A 21,645-nucleotide genomic window follows, 5' to 3' on the forward strand; every position below is an offset into this window, starting at 1 on the left:
CCCCCCCCCCCACACACACACACACACAGCTGCCGCTTCTCTCCTCCTCTTCGGCTCGTCAAGCTCCGCGTGACGTGATGTTGACGGAAGAGGCGGGGAGTGAAACTCGCCGGGCGGAGGCGGAAGCAGGAAGCCCGCTGCTGAGGGAAAGACGAGGAACCCAACAGGTCGCCGGGACCGAACCGCCTGGCTGTTTTCCACTGTCGTTCGACCAGGCCCGTACCTGAAGCGCCGCCATGTCCAACATGGAGAGTATCCTGGGTGACGCCCGTCGGGAAAATGCGGCCGGGCCTCGATTGGTGGTGGGGCCAGGAAAATCCCGCCTCCTGGCGAGATTGATGGAGTGGGGGGCGTGGCCAGTGGGGGACCCCTACGGCAGGAGGCGCCCTTGAGAGGGGGTGATTCTTGTGGGAGGAGCTTCAGCGCTGAACCTTTCCCTATTGGCGTTTCTGGATTGGAATGACAGCGGGAGTAGCCCGTGGGGTGGGGTGTGGGCGTTTTCCTCTCTTCCAAGCAGGATCTGTCATGGTCGAAGCTTATTTCTCTCCCTTTTCCCCTCTTTCCTCCTTTGAAACAGCCCTGTGCAGGCGAGAGCATTCTCAGGATCCCCAAAAGTGTTGGGGTATCCCCATTTTTCTCCCCTGAAGGATCAGACCAGTGTTTCTGAGACTTGGCAACTTTAAGACAAGTGGACTACAACTCCCAGAATTCCCCAGCTGCCAGATTTCAGAAAGCATGGACTACAACTACCACAATGCCCAGGCATCAGGGCGGGCAGCTGTGGATAACCCCTGAGGGCCAGAAGCTGCTCCGACCTTTCCAGGCCCACGCTGAGCTGAGCAGAGCCTCTGTAGGGATACAAAATAGTAGCGTATCTGAATAATGGACATTAATTGCGTGGTTTATTTAAAGTGGTTATAGCTCCCCTCTGTGGTAGACCCAGGGGCTTATCTAATGCAAAAACAAAACAATTAAAAATATATCAAAATACACAGCCTGGCTAGGAGTGCCCCAAACTACAGGTTGGGATTTTCTATAGAATTCTGCCTGTGAGAGAAAGTTGTTGTTCAGTTGCTAAGTCATGTCCGAGTCTTTGCAACCCCATGGACAATAGCATGCCAGGGCCCCCGTCCTCCACAGTAGATAGCAGAAATAACCAAATATAAAGCACTAAGAACTAAATAACTTTCCTGGCTTCTAGGCATCTGCTTACTTTGCGTATCCATGGACCTGACAAAATGGCTTAGTGTCCACACGAAAAGTTGTATCCCAATAAATCTGTTAGAATGGAAACACTATCCCTCCCTCCCCCCACCCCCATTTCCATTTTGCAGTTTCAGAATTGCTGTTTACAGATTTGTCATGGTGGTTGATTGACGAGAACATGTGCCCGCTCTAAGGTTTCTCTGATGAAGTGCTAAATATGTTTTTTTGTTTTTTGCAGCTTCTGGCTGGGCTTCCAGACCAGCTGGTTAAACGTTTTCCGTGTTTCTGTCTGACATGACACACTGCAGTGTCATGCCTGGATGTTTCTGGTTTCTATCAACTGATTTTTTTCCCTTTTCCTTAGTTGTATATTTCAGAAAGCTAAGACAACAATATACATTTTGTTTTCTGTGCTGTCTTCTTTCTAAATCCTACTTCTGTTCTTCTGGTTGGTTATAAAGTACATGGAGCAGAAGCCCTGGTTCCCACATCTTGACAGCTGACTTCACACCTCTTTCTAAGTCTCAGATAAATCACTTGATGATAGCTTAGGACAGGGGTCTTCAAACGTGGCCCTTTTATGACTTGTGGACTTCAACTCCCAGAATTCCTCAGCCAGCGTGCCCGGCTGAGGAATTCTGGGAGTTTATTTATTTATTTATTTTAATTCCATTTATATCCCGCCCTTCTCCGAAGACTCAGGGCGGCTTACAAGCTTAGCAGTAGCCTTCATTCTATGTATATGCCTGCTTATTAGGGCTTTCACACACACCCCAAGCGGCATTATTACAAAGTCAGCTTAGTTGCCCCCAACAATCTGGGTCCTCATTTTACCTACCTCGGAAGGATGGACGGCTGAGTCAACCTTGAGCCTGGTGGGATGCGAACCTGCACTAATTGCAGGCAGCTGGTGTTACTTAAGGAGGCGTTAGCCCACTGCTCCACCAAGGCTCTTGAAGTGCACAAGTCATAAAAGCCACGTTTGAAGACCCCTGGCATAAGAAATGTGAATCTAGTCATTTAGTCTCTCTTTGTTTTTATCATACTTGCTTTAGGTCAGGACACAAGATATGTCTTCCTTATTGTTTTTAATTACAGTTACCAGATATGTGCTGTGGAAATCAGATAATTATTAGATGATAAATAACAACAAAAAGTTAACAGTGATCTGTACCTAATTTATTTCACTTAGAATGTATATGAATGTTTACAGCCCAAATCTGATAGCTCTACTGTTATGAATCTTGAGTGCTCTGATTCCTTAGAGCAGACATGTCAAACACAAGGCCCAGGGGCCAGATCCGGCCCGTGAAGTGGTTTCATGTGGCCCGCGAAGCCATCCTGGAAACAGTGAGGGAACGGCCCCCACTGCCTTGGCCCTGGCCCAGAGACCCTCCTTCTGCCAGAGACGCTCAGATCTGTCACACTCCTGCCCAGGCCCCCATAGGCACCCTTGATGCGAACGATGTAGAGCTGGCCACGCCCACCCAGTAGGCCATACGCACTCTAGCCACGCCCACCCAGTAGGCCACTCCCACCCAGGCCACACCCACCCGGCCCCTTGAGGGCAACCGCAATGCTGATGCGGCCCTCAATGAAATTGAGTTTGACAACCCTGCCTTAGAGTGTCCAAACTGGTTAGTTTGATCTTTGTATGGTGGCTGGGGAAAAAACAAGCTTTCTGTATATGGGCAATAGTTCCAATCGGTAGAGAATTGTTTTAGTTTAATGATTCCAATAGTGGAAAAGAATTCTGTTCTTGGTAAACTGAGCTTTGAAAATCTGCTGCGGATGTGCTTATTTGATTATATGGAATGTATAATGGCTTCAGTAAAGGGAATTTCAGTTATTGTTACACATTGAGAAAATACTGCATTTCTCTTTCTCTGCCAGTAATATTTAATCACAAGTTGGAATTAAAATAGTCTCCTAATGGAGGTATGCATTAATGGCTTTAATTGACCTATATTTAAAGAAAGGGAGTATTTTCATTTTATAGCCGGCCTTATAATAACTAGAATTTTTTTTAATTGATTGATATCATGTTTAAGCTAGAAAAAGGATTGTTTCTTGCATGGATTCTTAGTGGTTTATAAAAATCAAGCAAAAATTTTAAACCCAGACAATTGCATAAAAGCAAAACATCCCGGTAATACAGATGGTGTGAAATAAATATGCCCATGTCAATATTTGGAGGGAGGTTATATCTAAATATTCTCTCCCTCTGAATATTGAATATTAAATTTAAAATATTTAAATTTTGGAGTCCCTTTTCAGGTTGCTAGGAGCATGAAATATTCTTATTTCAGTACATTATTCTTAACTTCAAATCCAGAGCATCTTTTCAATTTGAAATTTGCTGCCAAAGAGCTTAACAGAAATGCAAAAAAGTGTGATAAAGAAGAAAAGCTTGAAAAAGTCAAAATTAAGAAGGTAAGTAATTGATATAAACATTTTCTCTATGGTACAAAATGAGAAATTAGGACAATGACATTAAAATACATAAAATACATACAAATTGCTATGGAGTATCTGTGGTTATTATTTTTGTCTACCTATACTAACATCAAAGAGTAAAATTAATTTATTTTCACAGACTAACATACAGAATTTCCTGCCTCCCAAATACGTACAAATTGTTTCTTTAACATTAGTTCTAACTTGAACTTGATAGCGTTAGTGTTCTGATTAAGGTGTTGGATGGGTTAATATAATTTATTTGAGAATAATCTAGTCAGCAGTCTGTTAACATTTCTCAGATTCTGGATACCATGACAATACCACATCATTCATTTCAATATTTTATTATTTATATATTATGAAATGTATTTGCCGCCCATCTCAAATCCAACAATTCTGGGCAGCTTGCAACATAAAAATTATTAAAAATCATCAGTTATAAAATAATAACAGTTTTATCCACTCATCAACACGCTCTGGCAAGATCAGCTCATTTAGAATGCCTTCAAAAAAGTGTATTGTATATTGACTGGAAACGTGACTGTTGATTTGATTCCATCTTGATTGGTTGTCCTAATTGGCTTCCTGCTACATATCTGCCATCATTTGCAAAGGTTTTTAGAGATGTGCTTTTCTTCGTTCCAGTCATTCAAAGCGTTGATCTGCTGCAGGTGCATTTGAGAGTACAAAAACAACGAAACACACCAGGGATAACCATCAGAAGCTGTCACCCATCCGAAAGACTCCATGCACCTAGGAATGGGATTGTCAAACATGAGGGTGTGTCCTGTTCTTTCCATAACAGAGCTGAAGAATTGTGTTCTTTTGTTTCCTTTTTAAGGCAATTCAGAAGGGTAACACGGAAGTGGCAAGAATCCATGCAGAAAATGCCATCCGACAGAAGACCCAAGCAATCAACTTCCTGCGCATGAGTGCCCGGGTAGATGCTGTGGCAGCAAGAGTGCAGACGGCCGTCACGATGGGCAAAGTAAGCAGCAATTTATATATTTAATTTTTATCCCACCTTATAATAATAATAATAATAAATAACTGAAGATTCCTCCTTCAATTTTCCCCACATTAACAGCCCTGCAGGGTGAGTTTAGCTGAGGGAGAGAGACTAGCTGGCCCAAAGTTTCACAGTTGGCATCCATGCCTAAGGTGGGACTAGAACTCACCGTCTCCTGGTGATTGGCCCAAAGTCACACAGCTGGCTTTCATACCCAAGTCGGGACTAGAATTCACAATTTCTTATGTTATAGCCTGGTGCCTTAACCACTAGGACAAAAGTACTCTCTTTTAGCAAGGAACATATGTGGCCAAAAATACCCTTGGTCTCTACTTGACATGCATTATTTGGGGAGTGCCAATGACAATGCTTAACATTTGCTGCCATAAATTCAATCCATGGCAATTCCAGATAACAATGAGGAAGATCTCCACATGAAATGCTGAAGAATCTGGGACTGCACTCATGCACTGTGATGAGCCACTGTTTGCTTAATTATTGTTTATTGAATAAGCCAGGCAGCAGCCTGGCTTATGAACTACAGTCTCTAGATTTGTGCAGCACAATAGATCCTAATCAAACAGACAATATTAGTGAGGTCCTTGGTGTCTCTGAGCTTGGTGGATTTCTGCAGATGTTTCATTGCCAAACTAGGTAATGTCATCAATGCACTGATGATGTTACCTAGTTGGATAATGAAATGCCTGTAAGAAAACCACCAAGCTCAGAGAGCACCAAGGATCTAATATTTCAATCCTGAGCTACAAATATTCTCTTCTATTGAGACAATATTAGCATTGAGTAGCCTGTCATGACTGAAGAAGATGCTTTGGCTGGCTACGCTTGTTTAAATTAACAATAAACTATGATGTACCAGCAACTATGCCTGTATTCATATGGCACACTAGCACTAATCTAAATAAAAGATGCTATGGTATAATGTGATATTAAAACAACCCTTATCTGTGCCAGATTATGTAAGTAGCATGGAGACAGAAAGAAACGCAAAATTTAACTTATTCACCTTACCAAAATGCCATCTAAAAATATCTTTTCCCAGTACTGCTTAAAAAGTAATTTACAAGGTAGTCATGAATGGCAGAGATTTGTTGTTGTTTTTTTTTCACCTTAAAATACCATACCAGCTGTTATACAGCTGTAATAATAATATTCCAAAATCTGCATCAGGACATTACAAGTTTTCTAGTTTCTTTTATCAGGTGCAGTGTTACAAAATAGGAGCTAAGGAAATTGAGGGGTGGGGGGTGGGAAAACTCCCTTGATATGATTATCATATACTTTCTCTTCTAGGTAACAAAATCCATGGCTGGAGTGGTTAAATCAATGGATGCGACATTGAAAAGTATGAACTTAGAAAAGGTAAAAGGAAACATTTTGCTGTTTGTTTTTAAATGTTTCCTGCTACTCTTTTGATGTCTTTTACTGACCCCATTTGTTTACCTACAGATTTCTGCCCTGATGGATAAATTTGAACAGCAGTTTGAAACCTTAGATGTTCAGACAGCACAGATGGAAGACACCATGAGCAGTACTACTACACTAACAACACCACAAGTATGTACCCATTAAAGCAGAGATGTCTGTCTCCAGTTGCAGTAGTCTCTTATCAATGTTTCTTCACCTCAAGAACTTATAAATGGGTGGACTTCCAACTTCTGGAATTCTGGGAGCTGAAGTTGAGCAATCTTAAAGTTCTTGAGATTGATAAACACTGGTCTATATGTTCTAGTGATTACAGTATCTTGGCCCTGGGGAGATAAATGTTCAAAGGAAAGTTTGCTTCTTCATGATGGGTCTCCTCTTTCTTTGAGAACTGATTAAGTTCTACAGTGTTTTCAGCTGAGAGACTGTCATATTTTTAATAAAAAATATACACGTAATATACATGGTTTCTTACAAGTTTCTTACAGTAGTGGACACTACAATCTGCAGTAGGTGAAATGTTGAGTGGTTGTTTTTTTTTCTTTGAAGTCTGCAGAAAAACGTTGGAAACGATTTGTTTATCTTAATAGTGTTAATTAGGATTGAAAATTGACAGGAGGAAAGGACAGGTTTTCCCATCCCATTGCTGTGAAGAATTAAGAATATTCTTCCAAGCACTGAAGGAGCAACACAACAAGCAATAAAAGTACCATAATCCTAAAACTGTCCATTAAAAAAAAAGAGTACAATGGCCGCAGTGCTCTGAAAGTTAATCCCACACAATTACAAATGTCCTCTCATGGCCAAGAACTCGTTGGAAGTACAAAATCTCCAGTAAATATCTCTGTTGTGTTGCTGCCCTGTTAAGTGTAACTCAGTCTTTCCTAATGTCTGCTTTTTTAGAACCAAGTAGATATGCTCCTTCAAGAAATGGCTGATGAAGCTGGGTAAGTGTGAACATTCAAAAGTCAAAATAATGAGATTCAAGGTGCTGCTGATGACCTATAAAGCCCTAAATGGCTTGGGTCCGGGATATCTGAGGGAACACCTGCTGCCGGCATCAAGCTCCCTTCGTCCAGTGCGCTCCCACAGGGAGGGTCTTCTCGGTGCCGCCGGTAAGAGATTGCCGGCGGACGACACCCAGGGATAGGGCCTTCTCAGTGGGTGCGCCTGCCCTCTGGAACCAGCTGCCCGTGGAGCTGAGGACTGCCCCCGACCTCCGTTCATTCCGCCGGGACCTGAAGACCTGGCTCTTCGAGCTCTCTGGCCCAGGCTGAGAATTTTAATTTTAATTTTAATTTTAACTGGGGTTTTGTTTGTTCAGGGATGGATATAATTTTTAAAATTGTTTTTAACTTTTGTATTTTTGTTTTTAATCACCCTGTAAACCGCCCTGAGTCCTTCGGGAAAGGGCGGTATATAAATGTAATAAAATAAATAAATAAATAAATAAATAAATAAATAAATAAATAAATAATGCAGTACATGGAAAAAAACATATTTGAGGGAAGAAGGAATTCCTGTTTTTCTCCAGCTCAGCAGAGTCCCACAGGATTGAGCAAATGGACAGCCATAGCATCCTCTAACCTGTTGCCTCTAATCTGGTTTCATACATGGGCCAAGCTTTGCTGGTTGGAGAATGAAAGGTGTTTATGTTCAACACATCTGGAAAGTAGCAACTTGAGGAAAAGTGAAACTAGGTTATGCCCTACTATTAATATTTCCTAAAGCAGAAGATTGTAATGCTCTCAGAGCTAACATTGACATTTTCCCGATTGTAAATTAACATCAAAATTAGGATCATAAGTTGATCACAAGACTGGGATCAGTTCCCAAAGTTCACACTTGACAATGGGAGCAGCAAGAAGGAATTCTACCCCTTCCCCAAACTATACTTATGTCAAACCCTGATCTGTTGTACGTCAGGTGTAGAGGTTTGTATATTCCAACCATTCTAGGGTTGATTGTAGCTTGTGTGGTGTAATGTACAACTTGACTCAGGTATACTTTGTAATTTAAGTGAGATGGTTGGGGTTCATTTCTGGAATATGGAATGCCATACCTGCATGCCAGTGTTTAATTTACTTGGTTGTATTTTTCTCCCTTTGAATTTTAGGCTTGATCTGAATATGGAACTACCTCAGGGACAAACAGGCTCTGTTGGCACAAGTGTTGCCTCAACAGAACAGGTAAATATTGCCAATCCTGGCTTGTTCTCTTCTTCCCTCATACTATAGTGCATGCTGGCTGGGGGATTCTAGGAGCTGAAGTCCACAAATGTTAAAATTGCTGAAGTTGGGAAACACTCCCGTAGAAGATTGGCTGGGATACTGTTAATATTTAAACTTTTAAATGCATCTTGCTAATGTACAATATAGCTCGCTCTTATCATTTGGGGCTAGATTACTAAAATGAAATAATCTGTAACTGTTAACGTCTTAAACAATTTCTTTTCCCTGCCTCATTTCTTCTGCATCGCCTTTGTTATGTAAGGCCTGTTTATCTACTTAATTTATTTACAAGGTCCAGAGGCCGTTCACCAAGAGCTTCTGTATAGTTCTTAGAAAACTTCAGAAGCTTTTTTTTTAAAGTAACAAACCCACTTATCTGGCTCAGGGTTACCTTGACTTGCAGAATTTGCTTGTATATGATCACCCCTTCTTTTAACGTGTTTTGTATCTTGATCATATGTTCATAACTGTCTCTGTTCTGAAGGACGAGCTTTCACAAAGACTGGCACGTCTTCGCGATCAAGTTTAAGGAAGAGTCAGATCTGCAGTATTGTACATACGCTTCCAGTTTGCATTCTCTGTACATATTTCGTGGCCTGACTAGGGATTTCTGTCAAAAATTTTAAATAATCACACTAGTGAACACCTATCCCTTTCCCCCACCCCACCTTTGCTGTGCTTTCCAACATGCATGTAACTCAGTGGTAGTGTGCCACAAGTACGTTTTCTAGGTCTCTATTGTACATTTTGAAGCTGAAGGTTATATTTTTGCAAATCTCTTTTTCAATGATGAAAACGTCACTTTTATCGGATGTCACCACAAATAATCGAACAGAAAGAACAGCCCGCATAATTTTAAGTTATGTAACAAGTTTTTAAATTATGGATGATCTTTGCAATTAAATCCCTAAGATGGTGTGTGATTCACGTGGTGTCGCATTAATTATCAATAGGATAAGATACATGTGTATAACCACCAGTATTACATCACTGGAGAATCTTTCCAAAGCAAGCCTTCTTGTCATCAACACCTGAAATCAAGCAATATTTATGCTATCCTCATAACCTGAAACTTATATAGGTGTCAACAGTTCACTACCAAAGGAATAAAATATATTTTTCAACGTTTTTGCCTAGATTTCCTTAAAAATGTACATGACACTCCCATGTAGGAAGGAATACCTTGATACTGTAAGGAACTAATCAAAACATCAGGTCTGAAATGTCATTTTAAGATTGTGGTATTGTTGGATCTGATAGCTTTCTGCTGCGAAGGAATAAGTGGGGCGATCGGCTGATTTATATCGGAAACGAAAATGAAGTTGAACAAACATGAGCATACAACAGAAGTATTCGTGAAGTATGCTTCAGTTCTGTCTTTGTATCTATGCTTAAAGCAAATGGTAAGATAAAGATATCTTCAACCCAAACCCTATTCCTGATGTGTTTTTTTTAAATCCATGCCATTTTCGTGTTGCTGGTCATTGAATAAATATTATTACTTTTTTTTCTTCACAGCCAGGGAGAAGTTTATCCTTACTTCCTTCTGGGATGTTTTTCCACTTTCCCAATCTAGCGTATAGACGCGGACTTTCCTGGAGATCTCCCACGTTTGTTTGTTTATTTGTATCCTGCCTCTTTCATTTTCACAACTCAAGGTGGTGAACATATCCAAGACGCCTTCCCCATCCTCATCCTCCTCTTTTCCCCACAACAACGACCCTGTGGGATGGCTGGGTTGAGAGAAAATTACTGGCCCCAAATCACCCAGTTGGCTTTCATGGCTAAGGCGGAGTTGAACTTGGCTCTCTTGCTTTGTAGTCTGGTGCCTTAACCTTTAACCCTATCTAGCTTGGAAGCCCAGATCAGGTTGGCCAGTTGCCACCTGCAGAAACTAAAAGAAATGACAGTTCCTGAAAGAGATAGTCCGTGGTTAGAATGCAGTCCTGCAGGCTAATTCTGCTGACTGACGGCTGCCAGCAATTGTCCAGCAATTTGATCCTCACTGGCTCAGGGTTGACTCAGCCTTCCAACTTTCCATGATCAGTAAACTGAGGACCCAGATGGTTGGGGGCAATAGTCTGACCCTGAAAAACCGCTTAGAGAGGGCTGCAAAGCACTGTGAAGCCGTATATAGGTCTAAGTGCTATTGCTGTTCCTCTTCTAAAATATGAATATCCTGCACATTGCTGTTTAGAGGATTTCAGCTTTTCTCACTCAGGGAAGGTTAGGTATCTTTCTGTGGTTGAAATCGTGTTTACAACTCCAGCGTACCACCTTCACTTTGCATTTGGCAGGTGAAGCTTCAGTTACAACTGAGGGTTTTAACTTCAGTTCGGGCGCAGGTAAAAATCACCGAGATAAGCTTTATGCAGTTTGAAGAGATGTTTTAAGGTAGGTGGGTCAGCATGAGAAAATATGAGTCAGCATGAGAAAAACCTGAGCAAGTAATAGCTGCTTAATTGATTTTTTTTAATACAACAAAATATTCTGAACAGTTGGGGAGAGTCATTCTGAATGGGTGGCTTACAAACAGGATAGGGCTGAAATCTTGAACAAACAGAAACAAGTGGCAGATGAAGCTATGGTGGCACAGTGGTTAGAATGCAGTATTGCAGGCTAATTTAGCTCATTGCCAGGAGTTCGATCCTGACCGGCTCAAGGTTGACTTAGCCTTCCATCCTTCCGAGGTCAGCAAAATGAGGACCCAGATTGTTGGGGCCAATAGGCTGACTCTGTAAACCGCTTAGAGAGGGCTGTAAAAGTGCTATAAAGGAAAATAAGCAATTTTTACAATCTTGCAGCCTTGTTTCTTCATAGCACAGCGGCATGGAGGAAGTGAAGGGCATGTTTTTCTGTTCCCCAAGCTGTTACTTTGCATAATGGTTAGACACTGTCATTTTATCTCTTAAGAGAATGAACGTGTGTCTCTGAATGTGTTCTTCCATTTGTTCTATGTCTGCGTGAATGAGCATGGACTCTGATTTAGCAGTGTGTGGTGTTCAGTTACATTTTCATTAGTCCGGATGCACGGTTCTCTCTTAATTTTTTTACAAAAGAATTAAAAATGATCCAAATTCCAAGCAAAGTTCTTTGAATTAAAATGATCCTCGTATGCAAAGTTCTTTGAAACTTGATTATTTTGTGAGATTTTGTTTGATGTGAAGGAGAGTCAGAGATAACCCCTAGTGCTCAGTTGCCAACCTCCAAGTTTATACGAAAGAATGGAAAAATGCTTATGTTTAAAATGCCTATTATTTAGTGTGGCTTTATTAGGTGTTATATTTTAAAATAAAAATTTGACTTGAGAATGCAGTTAAGTTACATAATCTACTAAAGATGATGTACGTAGATATGACTACAAATTAGATTTAAGGGAAAAAGTTGAGAAGTTTGCCCCTTTTCCAAAAGAATCTACAGTACAACATGTAGATATTTTATTGTATTTTATCTTTCCAATTCTCAGGTTATTTTCACAACGACTGGCCCGTATTTATCCAGAGAGGTTTAGCATTGAGCAGCGATTTAAATCTTTTTCTGTTCCTATTCTAAATATAGTAGTACTTTCACTGATGGTAATTCCCATTTTCATGTTTTCTTTGTATGGGAGCTGTTTCTTATTGCCTTTTACTATGATTTTAAAAAGAGATTCAGAATCATTTTCCTCGTGATAAAGTTGATATTTTTTTTCAATGAAACCAGTAGAGGGGAGTAGAACACCTTGTTCTAAGGACCAGTAAATTTTACTTTGTTTAAACAGTGTTGGAAATACCCTTATCAGTTTATTTACTTCTTAAGAAAATCATCCTATGAATTAAAATCCATGCTTCTTAGATGTTCCCATTTCACTTTCAGTTTGCCTTTGTCTTCCACTTTTATCATTTTAAAAGTAAAACTATTTTAATAACCAAGTAAAATAATGTGTGCGATATGTGTTTCAAACTTCAACACCTTACTTTTTATCATCCCGGTCTTAATTGTGATAATCAAGAGAAAGAGAAGCTTGTAAATTAAATTAATAAATAAATAAATTAGTAAATAAATAAACAGTACAGAAATGATGCTGCTTGTTTATATTAATTCCCAAGATCTGGAATTTAGAAACAAAATTTCTACATTTGAAGGTTTAATTGTGATCTGTTTTTTCATCTTCAGTATCCCTTAAATCTTAAAGACTATCTAGAACCATCTTGGAATCTCATGGAAATCCATCTGAATATTTTCATTTTCATTATATTCATCTTCATTCGTATTCATTTTAAGTCTATGATTACTTGCGAGCCTTATACTTGGAATATCTGATGTTCTGTTACTTTTATGACATTCTTTTTGATTGGGGAGAGCTGGTATGATGTTTGATAATCTTTAGGTGATGTGATGTGACATGGGATCATGCTTCCTTCTCACATCATTGTACTGTTATTGCATTTTACTACGTTTATTTTTATATATAATTCGCCATTGTAGTTGTGCTATCAAACTCAGCCATCAGGGGGCAGTATGTTCTATACATTGGCTTCTCCCATTTTTTCCCACTGAGAAGCAGTAACTGGGATACTGCTGTTTCAAGGACAAATAGGCAATGTATTGAAGGTATACATTGCCGCTGGTGGATCACTTAGGTATTGCAAGCTCCACATTTAAAAAGGCAATATATTGAAGTCCATGGGACATATTGCCCTCTGATGGCTCACTTGGGGATTACAGGCACAAAAGAATACTGATTTTATAGGACATACTACCCTCTGATGGCTGAATATGGTATTATGAACCGAAGTAAGAAAATACAGAAATATAATGGATATATAGGCATGTTATCCTTGATATTTCCCTTGGGTATTGCAGGCTCAATGAGGAAAATTGAGTTAGGATCAGGTTTACGATTAGTCACTCCAGTGATGAGGGCACCATCCCTTGTGTACTATAGGCACCATATCATATGTTAGTCCTGGTGGCTGACTGGGGTATTGCAGGCTCAAAAGGAATATAGGGCAATGTAAGGAACATATAGAATGTTAGACAATATGTGCCCCATTGAGTCATCATTTCAGATATATTTCCTTACCTAAACAGAAGCAGTACAATCATGGGTCATTGGTTGACAAGGTTAATGCCAGGCCCAAAACTAAGAATAACGTGGTTCTTCCAAGCTAAGTTCTTTTATCGCTTCACACCTATAGACAAAATCTTGCCAGATTGAGAATTCTACTATGTACATCTCAATATACTCTTAGGGAGGTCTGTCTTCACCCTCTTTCTCTCGCACATAATATCTGGACTGAGTTGCCTCTTATTGCCCTGGTGGTGCAGTGGTTAGAATGCAGTATTGCAGGCAAACTCTGCTCACAGCCTGACGTTCGATCCTGACAGAGCTCCTGGTTGACTCAGCCTTCCATCCTTCCTTTTACCAAGTTGGTAAAATGAGGAGCCAGATTGTTGAGGACAACATGCTGACATTGTAAACTGCCCAGAGAGGGCTGTAAAGCACTACGGAGCAGTCTATAAGTTACTGCCAGCGCTATTCCCCCTCACAACGTTCCATCACAACTTCCTTCTTTAAAACTGTTAATTTTGATATGTTTAAACCCCAGATGAGAAGTTTGGGTGCCAAACCCAGGCACGTTCCCTGGTGATCTGCCTTCACTGTAGCATCATATATAACTATAAAGACAGTCCAGTTGAGACTCACAAAGCCATCACAGTCACAATATGGGTGTGTGTGTTATTTATTTTTTTGGAGTGTGGTCAAGACACTTGCTGCTGATCCAGCCAACTCTAATTAAGCCAGCTATCACTTGGGGTGATAGGGATTTGAGGTTCCACCCACCCTCGCTGTCTTTAACCATGACCTATTTAATAAGCTACAATTGGCCAAGGGCCACTCAGTTCTAAACCTGAAACCGCGGATCCAATGTATCTCAGCTTCCCCATGGCAGCCAGTTTCAGTCTTAATTATTTTAAAATCCTTGCTGTGTGTGATTTGAAGCTCTTAGCAAGTGCAGGTTTTCTTGCTGGGAGTGTTGTAAATTAGTTCCAGTCTATAGGGGAATACTGTAACGAATGAATGTGATCTGGCTGAAAAAAAAAAGGCAGAAGGTCAGGGCTGGGGGCTAGGAGAGACCCCCAAACCAGTTCAGTGGATCTTTTTCTTGAATAACCTGACACGTAGGATTTTTTTTCCTCTTTTTTTTAAAAAAGGTGCAAATAGAGAAGAACTCTTTGTTTCTTCTCCAAATGATTTTGACTGAAAGGTTCAGTGGATTTGTACAGTGGTAGATGCATAAGCTTTATGCACACATGCACAAACAAAACCACAAGCCAGCTGGGATAGCCATCCTACATCATAAGATTTAAGAGGCAATGAGGAGGAGGAAGAGGAGGAAGGCCAAAGGGAACAGAGCAAGTTTTAAAAGGGAGTGACTGTTTAAGCCTTTATATCCATATCCTCCATATCTGATTTTCCAGGTGCTGCAAATTTCCTCTGGTTTAGAGGGAAAGCCTGTCACTTAAAAGGAGAGTAAAGATTTTCCCAAGATAAGTTCTTTCTTTATATTACTGACTTTTTCCTGAAGATTTTTGACCGTGAATCTGTTTTGATTGTATGTCATTTTTATTAAAAAAAATTTAAACAAGAAGATAGAAACGAATGCAAAGTGATATAAAGGAAGGAAGAAAAAAAAGACATCAAAGAAAAAGCAAAAAAAAATGCAGGAAAAGGGGAAAAAATAGAAAAGAAAGAAGAAAGATGTAAAGAAGGGGCTCCTGACGTTTTTTTTACAATTTATTCAGGAATAAAACCACCGAATTTCCATATTTACAGATGACAAGATAGGATCAGAGGGCAGATCCTATCTCATCATCTGTAAATATGGAAATTGGCCACTTTTTCTATGACTTTCAGGCCCATCCTTTCCAGCAACGCTGCAAAGATGTTTTTTTCCCCCAAAACATTTCTTTTAAGAAAAGACAAGACCCTTATAAAATTAGGTTTAAAAAGGTAAAGAGTCCCTGTAGATTTTACTCTGCTAGTCATCACCGACCATAGAAGGTGTTGCTCATCTCCGTTACAAGGCCATAAAGCCAGTACTGTCTGAAAACATTTCTGTGGTCGTGTGGCCACTATGACATCACGGAGCGCTGTTACCTTCCTACCGAAGTGGTACCTATTTGTCTACCTGCGTTTTGGGTCCGGAATACCTTAGGGAGCACCTGCGGCCGGCATCAACTTCCCTCCGCCCAGTGCGCTCCCACAGAGAGGACCTCCTCAGGGTGCCACCGGTCAGAGAATGCCGTCTGGTGGCCCCCAGGGGGAGGGCCTTCTCTGTGGGTGCGCCGGATTTGTGGAACCGCTTACCGGTTGAGCTCCGGATGGCGCCCGACCTTTGCTCCTTCCGGCGTGATCTAAAGACCTACTTGTTTGAACAAGCCGGCCTGGCCTGATGGGTTTTGGGGTTTTATTATTGCTTTTAACGTACTGTATTTATTGTTGTTTTGTATTGGGCATTATGTTTAATCTTTTCTTAATTTTTGTATCTTTGCATTTTAGTATTTATTGCCCTGTTCACCGCCCTGAGTCCTTCGGGAGAAGGGCGGTATACAAATAAAATTATTATTATTATTATTATTATTATTATTATTATTATTATTATTATTATTATTATTATTATTATTATTATTATTAATATTAATATTATTAATTATTACTATTACTATTATTACTATTATTACTATTATTACTATTATTATTATTATTATTATTATTATTATTATTATTATTATTCAAGCTGCTAGGTTGGCAGGAGCTGAGGTGAGGATGGGAGCTCACCCTATCACGTGGCGCTCAGGACTTGAACTTGGGCTGCAAGTTTCCCAGCCAACAAACCCAGCATCTTAACCACCCTTCTTATAAAATAAAGGGTTCCCTAATTATCAGTCCATTCTCTCTACTGAAGCACATCCCAAGATTTTCAAACCATCTGATGTTTTAGAAAAATAAGAAACCATGTAAATTTTCTGCGAGTAAATTACAATAACAGACCGTTAACAGAGTCCCTTGAACACTGCTGTTTTTTAACCTGTTAACTATTTTTTATTTCTCCTATGTAATGTACGACAGGTTAACGGGATTACAAATAGATGCTGAAACTTATAAATTTTGGACCTGCTTTGCAGGGGCGGGGGGGGGGGGCTATTGTTGCAGTCTTTTGTTCTTTTTGATTCACTTTTTTAAATATTCTTCTCTTGTTTTCTCTCCTTTATTTTTTTTTCTTTTGGATTTTGTATTTTAATCTTTTGAATAACATTTTTTTAAAAAAAAAAGATTAAAAAAAGAAAGATTGAAGTTCTAAAGCCAAGACTTTGGGGTTTGCCTTTTACTTCATTCTTGTAAAAAGCTAGGACAGATAATCTTTCAGGTGTGTTACACAATGTGCTCGTATATTATGGGAAGGCTGGTTGGCTGACACATAGAAGACCAGGGGAGGGAGATGGGATGTTTGGGTACAGCTGCTAAATATATTTAACCGTGGGGCCAGTTAGTCACACTTTGGGAGTTTTAATTGAATTACCTTTGACAGTGAACAGCAAACCTAGTGGGTGATCTCTAAAACTGATGAATGGGTTCTCCTAAATCAATTAGCATATAGGATTCTGGAAGGGGGGCGCATGGATACATCCTGTGGCTCGGTAGGGGCTCAAACTAGAATGACAGCAGCAAATGCAAGAAAGAGGGCATCTCCTTCCAAAGCTGACCTCTGCTCGGCGAGCATGAAAGGAAAACAAGAACCCAAGAAGAGCTGAAATGCTAGATAGGAAAGTCACCTGAGATCCATCCTGGCTCTGTTCATGCGAGCTACTTACAAAGGGGCTGATTAATGCTGGGGCTGTATATTAAGAGAAGAGACAGGAAAGTCCAAAGCTCCGTGTCCAACTATAAACTGTAACATCTGCTCCTTTTTTATTTCAAAGACAGGTAAGCAAGGATCTCTGAGGGTTAGGTGAAGCTCTGGTGCCTCAAGCAAGTTTTGCGCACCCCGAGAGTAACAAGTACAATGAACTGTATGCATTTCCTGGTCCTGCTAGTTAATGAGGCTGTTTGGATGGCAAACCAATGGTGGGCAAGGGAAGCTGAATATTTAAGAGGAAAGTAAGTCTCAAAGGGTTGCTTCCTTTGAAAAAGAGCCTTCTTTTTCAAAACTTCACTCTTAAGTTCCTTTTGTAGTGTATTCAATGCTTTGCTTTGAGATAAATTAACTTAGAAGTAGACGCTTGATATTGTCCTTCCTTCCTACCTTCCTTCCTTCTTTCCTTCCTTCCTTCCTTCCTTCCTTCCTTCCTTCCTTCCTTCCTTCCTTCCTTCCTTCCTTCCTTCCTTCCTTCCGGTTTCCTGCCTGAGCAGGAGATTGGACCAGAAAACCTCCAATTTCCCTTCCAAATTCTATTCTATTCTATTCTATTCTATTCCATTCCATTCCATTCCATTCCATTCCATTCCATTCTTATTTCTAATTCTATTCCGTTCCATTCCATTATTCTATTCTGTTCTGTTCCGTTCCGTTCCATTATTCTATTCTATTCGATTCGATTCTATTCCATTCCATTCCATATTTTCTATTCTATTCTATCCTACCCTACCCTACTCTATTCTACCTCACCCTACCCTACCCTATTCCTCCTTTCATTCCTCCTCCCTCCTTTTTTTCTTCCTCCCTCCCTCCCTCCCTCCTTATTTTCCTCCCTCCCTTAGTTTCCCCTTTTAAAAATGGTCCACTGAAGGAGTTTGCACATAACCAATTCATGTGGAATTTCTTTCATGTCTCCGAGTCCTTTTAAGACTGAAGCATGCATGGTAATTGGCCTGCAGAAGTGGAAGATCAAGGGATCTTCCCGAGGTTTTGCAATTTGGCAAATTAGGGAGTGGTTCATTCACTAAGTATAACTGAGCTCAAATCATTATTAACAGTATGCGAATCAGCCAAAGTCCAATTTTAATTTGCAACATGCAAATTAGATGATTCAAAGAATTCATTCAACTCATGGACACTTGTGCATGTGTGCACACACTTTCCTTCTGCTGTTTTTCTACCTTCAAGTCAGTCTTTGATTCCTGGCCCATGCTTGGAGTAGACCTTGCCATCTATTTTGCAGAGGTCTCATTGCCTGTCTTTTTCTTCCACATTTACTGCTGCATCTTTTCGGTGGCAATAAAAGTCTTCCTCCGCTTCTCGGTGGCCAAGATGGCACATGAGGCTGAGCACAGGAATGCCACTGAAGACGTAAGGTTTCTTTCCCAGCAAATTGATATATATATATATATGGCTTGGTTCCTTTCCATGAATAAATGCATCAGTCTTCCCAGGCCAAAGCTAAACATGCACACAGAACATAGAATATCAGGGTTGGAAGAGTCCTTGGAGATCTAGTCCAACCTCCTGCTTGAGCAGGAGAGCTTCTACCAGGGATGGGCAGCTATGGACCCTTTACAATATGTGAACTTCAATTCCCAGCATTCCTGAGCCAGCATAGTCATCCACAGGTCATAAAGGGGCCATAGTTGCCCATCCCTGCCTTATACCATTCTGGACAAATGATTATTTAATCTAGTCTTGAAGACCTCCAGTGATGGAGAAGGAACAAGGTCCCATAAAAGTCTAAGCTTTGGAACCTTTTCTCCCTTTCCCTTCCCCTTCCTCCTTTCCTTTCCTTTCCTTTCCTTTCCTTTCCTTTCCTTTCCTTTCCTTTCCTTTCCTTTCCTTTCCTTTCCTTTCCTTTCCTTTCCTTTCCTTCATTTCCTTTCTCCTTCCCTTCCCTTCCCTTCTTCATCCTTTCCTTTCCTTTCTCTATTTCCTTCCCTTTCCTTTCCTTTCCTTTCTCTATTTCCTTTCCTTTCCTTTCCTTTCCTTTCCTTTCCTTTCCTTTCCTTTCCTTTCCTTTCTCTATTTCCTTTCCTTTCCTTTCCTTTCCTTTCCTTTCCTTCATTTCCTTTCTCCTTCCCTTCCCTTCCCTTCTTCATCCTTTCCTTTCCTTTCTCTATTTCCTTCCCTTTCCTTTCCTTTCCTTTCCTTTCCTTTCCTTTCCTTTCTCTATTTCCTTTCCTTTCCTTTCCTTTCCTTTCCTTTCCTTTCCTTTCCTTTCCTTTCCTTTCCTTTCCTTTCCTTTCCTTTCTCTATTTCCTTTCCTTTCCTTTCCTTTCCTTTCCTTTCCTTTCCTTTCCTTTCCTTTCCTTTCCTTTCTCTATTTCCTTTCCTTTCCTTTCCTTTCCTTTCCTTTCCTTTCCTTTCCTTTCCTTTCCTTTCCTTTCCTTTCCTTTCCTTCCTTTCCTTTCTCCTTCCCTTCCCTTCTTCATCCTTTCCTTTCCTTTCCTTTCCTTTCCTTTCCTTTCCTTTCCTTTCCTTTCCTTTCCTTTCCTTTCCTTTCCGAAAAAGCAGTCCTTCTAAATTTTCAACATACTGATGAATCTCTTTCAAGTCCAAATCTCAATGGCAAGGCTTTTTAAATCATCTAAAGGAGGCTCAAATATCTTAACTTATTTCCAGAATAAGGGTAGATGGTTCTGCATGTGTGTGAGAACATATACAGGATCTTCAACTGCCGAGGTCTGCGAAACAGATGATTGCTGCATGGGGGATATACAGCTGCTCCAGAAGAGCTGATTGACAGGCTGAGGTCAGAATGTGGAATGCATTTATAGGACGCTGTCAAATTGCAGGGAGTTGCTGACAGCTTATTCTACAGTTCACTTCCTTTGCACACAGGCGAGATTTATGCTGGTGTTTTGAAGGTTTAATTAAACTTGGCTTCGCAAATGACTCATCCACAGTTGCGAGGCAAATCTTTCAGGCCGTCAGGAATCTACCACTTCTTTTTACATTGCTCCCTTTGGGGGGTGGGGGTGGGGGGAAATGAGCTTTTGTTAGACTTCCCTTCTTCATACTCCTAATGTTGGGTTGGCTGTAGGGATTGAATCAATGGCAGAGAGAGGAAGGACAAGGGAAGGTGCATCAATGGAGAAAATAGACCTCAAAATTATCAAAGGAAGGCCCTCTACTGTAGGTATACGGATAGTCCTTGACTTACAATCGCAATTGAGCCCAAAATTTATGTTGCTAAGCGAGACGGCTAAGCAAATTTGGTCCCATTTTACGACCTTCCTTGCCACATTTGTGAAGCGAATCAGTGCAGTCTGGCTTCCCTCCTTGGCTTTGCTTGTCAGAAGGTCACAGAAGATCTTCACGTGACCCCGGGATGCGGCCGCCGTCATAAACGTGAGTCAGTTGCCCAAGAGTCTGAATCTTGATCACATGATCACAGAGATGCTGCCAGGGCCGTAAGGGTGAAAAACAGTCATGAGTCACTTTTTTTTCAGTGCCGTGGTAACTTTGAACGGTGACTAAATGAACTGTGGTCAGTCGAAAACTTAACCCGTGTTGCTCTTAAGGCCGTTAGAAAAGACTGAAGCTTTGTTTGGCTCAGCGGGCAATCTCTCAAGAAATTCCAGCTGAGCAAAGTGCATCTCTTTCTCTCTGCAGAAGCAAGACTGTGTGTGTGTGTGTGTGTGTGTGTGTGTGTGTGTGTGTTAAATGGAATCCACATTGAAGCAGAGGCTTATCACAGCAAACGATGTCCATGTAAGGTCTGTTGACAATTGACTAGCAAATTAGTGGTCCAAAAGGTTAAGTAAGGGGTTGACCAACATGTGTAAGCAATGGATGGGGCATGCCAGAAGAACTGCCTTCCTGACACCTAATCTAGGGAGCAGAGGAGACAAGGCAGAGGGGAAGGGTTAGTTAAAAAGAGGGTCAGGTTGCAGGCTCGGAGTTGAGTTTGAAGCTCTCCAAAGCAGCATGTAGTAGAGTCAAAATTGCAGATCAGGGTGGACGACTTACAAAAAAACACTTGCGGCAGACAACAGATTTCTATTTGTTCTTTTTTTTTCTTTTTCCAAATAACATATGCAAGCTTAGTCCCTTGCTGTCTCTTCGACCTTATATATGTAACTTGGAAAAAAAAAAGATCTCTTCAATCCTGCTATTCAACAATTAGATCATAACGGCCAGCATAGAAACCTCCTTCTACCAGAGTAAAATAGCTTATTTTCAATCAAAAAAACAACAACAAATAAGTAAAAATAATAAGATTCCGGGTGCTATCTTAATTAGGAAAACAGACATCTCACTTTGCATGTCCTTTTGTGGGGGGAAAAAAAATATTACGCGTGTCTCGCTTTCTGGAACAACCGGCGGACAAATGGCACTTCTTCCTTGTGGGTCACTGACCTCCAAATGGGCAGCGCTAGAA

The 21,645-nt window shown here is 40.6% G+C and overlaps 1 protein-coding gene across 1 annotated transcript; it reads left to right on the forward strand.

The window, feature by feature from the left end:
- CHMP1B (charged multivesicular body protein 1B) lies at window positions 1-9,477 on the forward strand. Its single transcript, XM_081336680.1, has 8 exons — window positions 1-252; window positions 3,542-3,639; window positions 4,508-4,654; window positions 5,987-6,055; window positions 6,143-6,250; window positions 7,022-7,065; window positions 8,235-8,307; window positions 8,834-9,477. The coding sequence occupies exons 1-8, from the start codon at window positions 237-239 to the stop codon at window positions 8,876-8,878; spliced, it is 600 nt and encodes a 199-aa protein (XP_081192806.1). The 5' UTR covers window positions 1-236; the 3' UTR covers window positions 8,879-9,477.
- Window positions 9,478-21,645: the final 12,168 nt, after the last annotated feature.

This window comes from Vipera berus (assembly GCF_964194415.1).
Source record: "Vipera berus genome assembly, chromosome: 11".
Taxonomy (NCBI): domain Eukaryota; kingdom Metazoa; phylum Chordata; class Lepidosauria; order Squamata; family Viperidae; genus Vipera; species Vipera berus.

Bases quoted from the DNA above. Each gene is read 5' to 3' on its own strand.
- CHMP1B (XM_081336680.1), top strand. The intron at 7,066-8,234 runs GTAAGTGTGAAC...TTTGAATTTTAG, and splicing joins GAAATGGCTGATGAAGCTGG to GCTTGATCTGAATATGGAAC. The intron at 8,308-8,833 runs GTAAATATTGCC...TCTGTTCTGAAG, and splicing joins GTGTTGCCTCAACAGAACAG to GACGAGCTTTCACAAAGACT.